The sequence below is a fragment of the Crocodylus porosus genome, unplaced genomic scaffold (genome assembly GCF_001723895.1).
Source record: "Crocodylus porosus isolate Cpor-Errol unplaced genomic scaffold, CroPor_comp1, whole genome shotgun sequence".
NCBI lineage: Eukaryota > Metazoa > Chordata > Crocodylia > Crocodylidae > Crocodylus > Crocodylus porosus.
Genome location: NW_017728909.1, coordinates 23,324 through 33,649, shown reverse-complemented (window position 1 = coordinate 33,649; position 10,326 = coordinate 23,324). Strand labels below are relative to the sequence as shown.

The following is a 10,326-nucleotide window of genomic DNA, read 5'->3' as shown; positions in this document are numbered from 1 at the left end:
GCCGTTCAGCAAAAGAGTTGAGGGGGTTTTAAGTCAGAATCTCTTCCCCATCTGTTACTCACTTGCTATACCTATGTTCACAATTTTAAAGATGCTGGATGATGGTAGAAAATTTTAAAATCTTCATATGCATTCTGATATTTATATTTACTAATGATGTTGAAACTGGGAAAAAAACTACCTTTATTGGAAAAAATTCTGGCCTCACTTTAAAAAGTACTATCTAATGAACTCTAATTCCATAGAATTAAGTGTGCTAGTGTCACTGTTCAGGGTTTAGCCTATTGATTTGGATTATTTTAAAAAGTAAATTGAATCTCCAGGATACTCGTAGTGTGTGCCTGAAAACTTCAAAATGCTAACATTGGGCCACATGCTAATTTCAGCTTCAGCAGGGTAAACCAAATCCAGTTATGTTAATGAAATGTGGTCCATTTTTCTTCCAAAATCCAGTAGGTGGGACAAGTCCTGTTTTCAGATACAATACTATTTGAATCTATTCTGGATTTACAGTACTTTAACCAGGAGGAAAACAGGATCCTTGTTTAATACATTACTTATATTTTCTATTTTTGTCAATGACCCAGAAAAAGTAGTTAAAAAAATTATAAGGGTGAGCTTTGTTATTCATCTTTTCTTTCCCTCCAGACTCTCCCTCGTCTTCCCTCCTCACATGCAGATGTGACAACTGATTTACTGTGACATGTCTGCAGCAAATATACTAGTGGCAAGGGGAAAGTACAACCAAAACAAGCCACAAAATTGCCCCCTGGGCTCAAGGGTCCACTAACTCAGAGGCAGTCATGGTTTAAGCTCAGCACAGGTTATTTAGCCCCCAAACATAGCAGTCAAGTTCTTGAGAACCAAGATTTGCCATCAATATATGAACACTTCTATCAGCACTGTGGCAAGCCCATGGAATGAGGTGTACCTATCATGTGATTGCACTGTGTGGGACTATACCTGATTTTCATCTCCCATGGCAAAGGGAGAACTAAATCACCAAGAGGTTCTCCTCCTGGGGTTTTCTCCCCAATCATTCAATCAGCTAAAGGTGCTTTGCTTTCCTGCAGAGCAAACAGTGAGTACTGAAATCCAGTGGATACTTTGTAGTCAACAGGAGGCCAAGGCCACCCACGTGGCTTTTCCACAGCATGCCTGCCCCAGGAGCACCATTAATAGGGGGTGATGGAAATATAATGCAGATTTTGGACAGTTTGATTCCTGTTTGGTAACCCAAGTCAGTGGGCCAGATCAGTTCTGTTACACCAGTGAACCTGAGTTTTACACTAGCTGAATTAAACTGCCACAACCACTACGGTGGGCCACATTCTTTGGGCTATTTTTGGCTCAAGATACTTAATACACACTAAAATATACCTTTATCTCCTTTGGTGCAGGTCCTCCCATCATCCTCTCGGATATAGCCTTCATGGCACTCACACTGGTAGCTGCCTGGAGTGTTGATGCAGATCTGAGAGCAGAGAGTCCCATTGCTTGTGGCACACTCATCAATATCTGATGTTAAGCAAATGTCAAGAATACCCAAAAATTACAGAGGTCCAGAGCTCAAATGAAATAAATGACTTCTCTTAAGGGTCTTATTATTCTCAGCAGTCATAGAACTTCTGGGGAGCTGGGCCTGAGTTTCATGTGTAGTGTATTAACACACACAGCACTTTACAGAGGAACACTGTGTGATGAGTTTTCCTTCATGGAGCTTACAGGCAACGGTTGATACACCAAACAGTTGCCTGCATGAATACTAGCCTATGCAATGTAATACTACTGAGTTAGCTGAAGTTAATTACATGAGAGACATGTGTAAAGGATTCATGCCTGAATTAAGTGCTTACTATCTATATTGAACCTCCAAGGTTTGTTTTCATAGTTAAACATTGTTCCCCCACATTTAGCTTTGATGTGAGAATTGAGCCTCAGTTCTCTTGCCAAATAGCTTGAAGCCTTCTTAGAGTCTATGGGGGATGAGGGAAGCAGAGGAGGAATTAACAAGGCAAAAAACATATTCAACATATAAAAGAAGAAAGAGGAAAGGACCTGGCACCATTCACCTTCTGAGAAACCAACTTCTAAAGAAACTGTAAATTCTCCCTGAAATGGGACACTTCCTTACTGGGAGACAAATTTGACATACCCCTTCTACCCACCTAGGCAATAGGGTTTTTCTCTGTTCCTGTGTCTCTCACGGTCGTACCGGTATCCAGGATAACACGTACACAAAACTCGCCCAAAGTTATCTGTGCACTGCTGTTCACAAGGAGCCTCTGCACACACATCATAATCTAAAGAAAGAAAACTGTGTTTTAGTACGATATTGGCAGCAGGTGCCGCATGTCAAGGACAGGAACTTGATTTGCTATTGTAGTTCATCTTAGGTTAATTAATGAACTATTATTATATTATCACAATGGATCAAAGAAACATGGAAGCGATATTGTCCTGAAACACATCTGGTTTATTTTGTTAAACTGTAATTCCTAATCTCAGTTTTTCTACAAATCAAGTAATTTAGGAAAGGACCACTCACACGTGCTCTTCTTATTGCTCCAAATAAAGGTCTAAGGTCAGTTAAATGTCAGTTACATAAAAGTAATTTGTTTTTCCCACCCTAACTTCATAAATGACAGTAACAACAACACCCACATAAAATACTTTAAAACTTTCTAAGCATAACTATCAACAGGCTTTTAAAAAAATAATTAAAATCACACACACTGTAGAAAAACAACTGACTGACTGAACCAGAACACAGTTAATAAATGATCACCATTCCTAAGAATGGAAAGCAGGCAGTCCAGCTTCCAAGCAGCCAGGACGTGTATGCACCATGGATTCCCCTCCCTTCTTACTGCACTGTGTGCCCATGACCTTTCCCCATGCTGCACTGCACATCTGCAACCCCGCTTCTACCACTGCTGCAGTGCACACTGCTGCGCCATGCATCTGCGACTGCTGCCCCCATTGGTACACTGCACACTTGTGCAAGCACCCCACCACTGCACTGAGTCTATGACCCCCGCCCCCAACTCCCTGTATTGGCAGCGGCATTGTGTACCCCAGGCTCACCCTCAGCTCCCTGTGCTTCCACGCTGCCCTGCCCCTTGGGGCGAAGGCAGGAAGAGGCATCCAGAGAAGCCTGGAGACTGCCTGCAGTTGCACCTAGAGGGATGGAGGGAGCCGTAGCTGGGCAGCGGCCACCAGCTGAACAGCCCTGAGGCAAAGATACAGATTAGCAACTGATGAAGCACTGCCTGAATTTACGTGTATAATCAGGAAACAATGTGCCTGAAACAGGTTAAAAACTAGTGAGAGACCCAATCTGATTTTGACCTCAGAGTCATGCAGTACATGCACCAACCCTGCTGAAGTCGATGGAATTTCCACCACAGTGAAAATGGAGTGATGTATGACTCCGACCCCACTAAGGGGGTCAGGTATTGCTCACCTCTCAGTATGAGATTGTATCATGGTGTAATCTGGTCTGTGGGGATATAAGGGCAACTGGAGGCTTAGAAAAAATGAGACCAGACCTGGAAGCAAGTCCTCCATTAAAGAGTGGAAGGAAAGAGCTTGTGTGAAGATGCAGGCTGATGAGCTCTCTAGAGCTCACAGGTGCAAGGCCTGAAGAAAGTATCAGCCTGCAGGGAGCATCCCAGCGCGCTCTGCAGCCCTTGGCTGGGCTGGGCTGCCTGCTCCAGCCAAGCAGGGTTGGCCCTGCCCCTCTCCTGCCTAGCCGGAGCATTATCACTGCTCCGGCGGCTGAGAAAGGGATGGGGCCGGGTCTGCCTGCAAAGGGGGAAGCAGCCCTTGCCAGGCATCCATATCCCAACAACCCCCTCATGGCTGCAGCATCAGGAGTGGGGCTGGAGCCAGCCCCTGGCAGACTGAGGTGAAGTGGGGGTTTAATCCCCCCATTGCGGGGGTGCAGGGATGGCATTGGCACCAATTGGCCACACTCATGCACCCGGGTCCACGCACCTGGGGCTGTGGCAGCCAGACGCCAGTAGCTTGAGGGGAAAGGGGGGTGGATCTCCCCATTGCAGGCAGCAGTGTCATGGGTCACATGGGCCACATGGAGGAGGTGGGGGGGGGGGATGTGACCTGGCTGCGGAGTGGGGGAAGCCAGGGCTAATTACAGAGTCTGACTTACCACTGCCTCCCAATGCAGCAGCACAGCTTAGGCTGGGGAAGCTCCAGGGGGCGGAGGTCAGCGCCTGCCACTTCCCACCTGCAGCCCTGCGCAGGGGCCGTGAGTTGCAGGTGGGCTGCAATTGCAATGCAGCTTCCTGCCTAACTGCCGCTCCCTGCAGCGAAGCAAAGTATCACAGTGGGCGGAGGTGAAGCACCTCTCACCTACCTTCTGCTCACAGCAACACAGGGCACTTAGGGTGGGCTGCTGCGGGCCAGGGATGCGGGCAGCAGCAGAGGAAGGCAATGGACTGCCACAGCCTGGTCTCGGCCAGACCCACGGCCCAGGGGCACAGGCAGCATCCAGCCCATCCCTCCCTCTCCAGGTGGCGGGAACAGAGTGAACCATTGCGGCAGGCAGAGGTGAGGCACCTGTCACCCACCACCTGCTTGCGGTGGTGCCAGCTGCTTGAGGCAGGCTGCTGTGGGTCACTCACTGCCTACACCCCTGGGCTGCAAGGCTGGGCCAGACTGGGCTGCACCCTTGGGCCGTGGGTTGGGGCTGGACTTTCTCACCATAAGCTACTGACTAGCTTATACTGCCAGGTAAAGTCATATTCCACATGACCTGAAAGGTGGTGTAGGCCAAGCTGCGAGTGGGTTAATTGTGAAGTGATCCAAAAAGACTTCTCCACAAGAGGATAGACAAGCTTTCCTACAGTACCCTGTGAAGCAATGTATAAAGTAGAGCAACATTAAGAACCATATAACATGGCCCTGAAAATCCTAGTCTTTAACCTAAATTAGTTTAACACCAGTACAGCTGTGATGTGAGCATGGTTTAGTAGGATGGATAGGCTTCACTGATTTTCTTGTGTGTGCTCTGTGGAGCTGGGAGACATATATTCCTTTCACACTCAACACTCTCAACCCCCAGCCCACCCATTTCACAATCTTGTGTGAAAGAAGTGGGGTTTGAGAAGAGCTGGGAAGTAGCAGAAGGAAATCACCTCACACACAGAGAAAGGAATTTTTACTACATGTTCAAAGAGTGGAAAAATAAGAGGAACATGTGATGCTAGCCACAACATTTTGATGAACTGAAGAGTGGAGAGGTGATAAGGAGAGACACCAAACAGGAAGCGGCAGCATGTTTGAAAGCACGGTTCTTTAGGAAGAAACAGAACTTATCACATTTGTCTATATTACTTTGGGTGTCCAGTAGATTTATGAAGTGAAGTTCATAGGCTCGTCTACAGAAGGTGTTTTGTAAGTTCCCTTTGAAGATTAAAACCGAGAGATTGGAGACAAAGTGATTGTCTTGTGAGAAATGTGCCTCCACAGGTAGTTGGGTATTCATGTCTTTAATAGATTTTCAGTGTGTTTTCATTCTGGTGCACAGTTGTTGTTTGGTTTCTCCTACATATTTTCCATCAGGGCATTTGGTGCACTGGATGAGATATATAACACTTCTGGAGGTGCAGCTGCAAGATCCAGGAATGGCGATGGTTCTGTTGTGGGGTGTATTTATTGTAGGTGTTGTGGAGATATGTTGGCAGCTTTTGCATTTCTTGTCTTGGCATGGTCTGGATCCATTCAGTGTGGTTTGGTTCATAGGCAGTTTGCTTCTGGTGATGAACTTAATGAAGTTCAGTGCCCGTTTAAAGGCTAGGATGGGCAGTTCTGGAAAGATCTCTTTAAGAGAGGGATCTTCTAGTATTAGCTGCAATTGTTTGAGGATTTTCCATGTCGGTTCCAGGGAAGGGTGATCTGTCATAACTAATGGTGTGCAATTTGTAGGGATTTTCATTTTGTACTGCAGCAAATCTTCATGTGGTATCCGGGTGGCTCTTTCAAGTACAACCTCTCTCTCTGGAGAAGGGTCCTTCTTGCCTGAAGGCTCTTCTGAGATTTGTGAGGTGATGGTCACAGGTATACTCCTTGCTGCAAATTCGGTGCTGCTGGAGAGCTTGGCTGTATATTACAGCTTTCTTGGTGTATTTAGGGTGATTGCTGGTTCTGTATATATATGTTTGTTGGTCCGTGGGTTTCTTATATATGGCGATTTGAATTTTACCATCTTGGATAGTGATCATGATGTCCAAAAAGTAAATGTTTGTGTTAGAGTATTCAAGTGATAGTTTGATGGAGGGGTGATGATGGTTGAATTTTTGGTGGAAATCAATTACAGACTGGAGGGTTTCAGTCCAAATGTTAAAGATGTCATCTATATATCTCAGGTATAGTAAGGGTTTGATGGTGCACTTCCTGAGAAAGTCTTCTTCTAGATTGGCCTTAAAAGATTGGTATATTGTGGGGCCATTTTGGTGCCCATACCTGTACCTATAGCCTGAAGGAAGTGTTGGTTGTTGAAACCAATATTCCCTCTAAGGCATAGCAATTCGTAAGCATGCCGCTTTGGTCCATAAGCATCCTGCTTCAGTCCATGAGCGCACTGCTTCAGCCCATTCACGAATTGATCCCACCTCTCCCTTTTGGCATGCTGAACAAATTATTCTTACAACATTATTTGGGAGAAGAGAGTCTTGAAATACTTATCTATACATAAAGATTAACATTTTATTTATGCCTGTGATCTAAGCAGTTCTCTTCCACCTGTGTAGTTTTAAGTAATTTTTTTTTTGTGCATGCCTCTCTTGTTTGCAAAATTTGTTCTCTGATAGCTACAAGGTATACAGTAAAAAAAATAAAATATAAAACCCTACCAAAACAGAAAAGTTTATGTAGAATTCTCCACCTGAGGAGAAAATGCAAAAGAGAATGGCTCGCATGTGACAGACATAAATCATATCATTTAATATACTCTGTAAAGCTCTCAGGTACTGTGAAACACTTAAGAACAGAATAGAATAAATGGAATAGTACATCGCTATATATAGTCCAGTTGTCTGGGACATTTAAATCAAGACTGGATCGAACACTCGGAAATGTATTATTGAGAAATGTCACAATTGCATGTCTAGCTACTCCTCTTCCCTATTTGGCAGATTTCATCACTCTTTCAAAAATGATCAGCATTGCCTCTGTGCCTCTGCAGCCTTTGAAAGTGGCACGGAGCCAAATGAGTCCTGCCTCTGGGCAGACCAGGCAGCGAGGAGGCACATGGCACTGGGGCTTGGGGCGAAGCTCACCCAGAGGGGCTGGGGAGCGGAGCAGTTCCCCAGAGCCAGCGGTGCCCAGCTCTGCCCCAGCCCCAGCCCCTGTCCCCAACTCGGGGAGGAGCCACTGCCTGCCCTGCGCCTCTCTCCCTCCCTGCAGGGACGCCGGCACAGCGCAGAGTGGAGTGCAGCTGAGCGGCAACTTAGTGCCGGTGAGTGTCCCACGCTGGCCCTGGTGCCTCTGCCGCGCTCTGGGTTTCCAAAAAGCCACAGCCCAGCTCTTCTCTGGGCAGGTGCGTGGCATGGAAAAGTTAAGGTGTGACAAGTTTTTTTTTTGTGCATAGCCACGCACACACGCAACTCAAAGGGAACCTGGGTTGAAACTGAAGTTTTTGTGTGAGGATGAAGTTTATGCATTCAGTGATATTCTAAGGTCTGTACTGTGAGCTGTAATCTCGTTCTTGTAGATATTTGAGGCAGGCTTGGAGGCCATCCTGGTATGGGATGTTGGTGGCTAGAAGGGTATCGCTGGGAAGGTGGTCTATGTTTTTGAGTTTTCACAGGAAGTCAGTTGTGTCTTAAATGAAACTCAACTCTTTGGGTGACGAGTGGTTTTACGATGGATTTGATGAAACCTGCTGTTTATTCTGTTACGGTTCCATGGTTTGAAACGATAGCTCTGCCAGGGTTTCCTTGTTTGTGGATTTTAGGGAGCAGGTAAAAAGTCCCGGGATTGGGTAGTGGGTCTGAAATTTTTCTTGTAGTTCTGATGGAAATGATGTGATGGTTTTGAGTTTTGAGGAGAAAAGGGGAGTAGGATCTTCCTCTAGTTTTTTATAGTAGGTAGTGTCAGAGAGTTGTCTCTTGGCTTCTTGTATATAGACTTCATGGTTAATATAACTATAGCTCCTCTTTTATTGCCAGTTTTATTACTAATTGGTGGTTAGATCTTAAAGATCCTATGTTGTTGTAGTGGTGTTTGTCTTTGAGTATTTCCTTGTTCATTCTTTCTCTGAAGCAGTCAGTGTAGCGATCGAGGTTTGAATTTTGTCCAGTCTGAGGTGTTCTGGGCTTTTTTGTCATTGATCTTTTCGTCGATGTTGTCACCATCTGAATTTGTGTTGAAAGTGGATTCCTTTTAATTGTGGAAATACTCTGTCAGATGGAGACATCGAGAACATTCTTCCAGCTCTCCACATTGTAGCATCTTATTTGGGTGTTTTTCTGGACAGAAATTAAGGCCTTTGGAGAGGACAGATTTTTCAGCTTTGGTAAGTGTATGTGCAGAGAGATTGATTATATTAGAGGGTTGGTTCATTCCTTCTGTTTCCTTGAGTATGATGTTGGGATGTCGTACAGAGTTGGCGGTGTTTTTCTGAGGCTTTTTTTGTGGCTGGGAAAGTTGTTCCTGTAGTACTTTGTTCCTTTTCTTCTTTTTGTGTTGGATGGATACTGTAATACATCGTTTGTAGTCTTGCTGTATACATTGTATAATGTATTGGAAGACAGCCAGATTCATCTCTTGTAGGTGCTTGTAGCATGTGTTGATTTCCTTCTTGCGGTGATTTCTTTGGGAGTAGAGTGTGTAAAGGAGATGATTTCTAAGTTTTGCTGAAGTTCTGTTTGTCAAACCTATTTCCATCTTTACGGCTGGGGAAAATAAAGCATAAAGAAAGGATGTTGATGCAGCTCAGTGGCAGTGCCATCACCTTTGAGGGTGACAGGCTGTTTAAATAGTGCCTCCCACAGAGGGAGAGAGATAATACAGGAGGTGAGGCAAGCAGGTCCCAGGCCCATGTTCTTTCTGCTCACTGCTCATCACAAAAACAGTGCTGCAGCTGCTTTCCCTGTGCTCTGATTTGCCAGTAATGGCTAAAGTGTGCAGACATACCTTAATAAAGAAACTAACATCAGCAATATATTTACATGCCCAGGAGGTAAAATGCATTTCATATGCTCATCCTGTCAGGATCTTGTTGAACCCACATATGGGGAGCCAAGTTCTGTGTTTGAACAGAGTAAGTTGTAGTAAGTGCTTCACTGAATCCCAAGATTTCTAATCTATACACTACAGCCCCAGACTGTCAGCTCTCACAGTAATTGCAATGGCCTAGTAGAAATTAGGTCAGATTGAAAAAAGCTTAATGGAGATACAACGGTGACTGAACTGGACATAGGGAACCTCCGCTAGTAAATAAGTTGACATAAAGAAAGTAATTCTCTGAGCTTATAAAGGTCTAGAGCTCTCAGAGAAAGTTTACTGAAGTTAATGGGGCCATAGGAGCTCCTTCCAAGGCTAATCACCAGCTCTCCTCGCAAACACCAGCTCAGAGCTCAAAGCAGAATGGTAAAACAAGCAGCCCCTGTTGCAGTGATCTCAAGCAAATGTCATCCTTTGTTTCACTGTGTTGGGTCTTGTCCTGGGCAAACTTAAGAGCTTCTCGGGACTTCTTTTTTGTCATGGGTCTTACCAGCGCTTCAGTTGGATAATGGAGAACTTGATTACGAAGGTGAAAATGGCAAGTCATCAGGGGTTCTGAGCAACTTGTTCATATTTCAACATCTTTGCAACCAAATGTATTTAGGTAGAATTAAGACCCAATATCCCAAAAGAAACATGCTGGAGACATACAATTTGATGTTGTTATTTTATAAAGGATTTCCTCGTGGGTACACAACACACAACCATGTCTGTGTTTGCTCATTATTTTCCCAAATGAACAGTGCAGAAAACAGAAGAAATAAGAAGTGAGTTATGTAATGTAAGAACAAGGAAATAACCTACCTTCAGGGATACATTGTCCAAGCACAAATTTATAACCCTTACAGCATTTTTTCCTGAAAGACAATAAATAAAAATAAATATATAAAAATGTTCTTTAAAGGAGATTCTACCTTTTAAAATATCAGTATGTGAATCACAGGGATGAATAAGATGAGAAAGCACTTTCTAAGTCAGAGAAGGGTTTCCAAGTTACATCTGAGAAGGGATGGCAACATAAAAAAATAACCACAATAAATTCAAAAGGCTGATTCATAACCTAGTGATTTCTATTCA

At 44.5% G+C, this 10,326-nt stretch overlaps 1 protein-coding gene across 1 annotated transcript in view; it reads right to left on the bottom strand.

Annotated features, from left to right (window-relative positions):
* Positions 1–10,122, bottom strand: part of CCBE1 (collagen and calcium binding EGF domains 1) — a gene marked incomplete at its 5' end in the record, with an annotated part of 47,991 nt that extends 37,869 nt beyond the window's left edge. Inside the window, 3 exons of the mRNA XM_019531725.1 lie at positions 1,381–1,518; positions 2,169–2,303; positions 10,054–10,122. Coding sequence (XP_019387270.1) covers positions 1,381–1,518; positions 2,169–2,303; positions 10,054–10,122 — 342 coding nt within the window. The remainder of the gene's footprint in view (positions 1–1,380; positions 1,519–2,168; positions 2,304–10,053) is intronic.
* Positions 10,123–10,326: the final 204 nt, after the last annotated feature.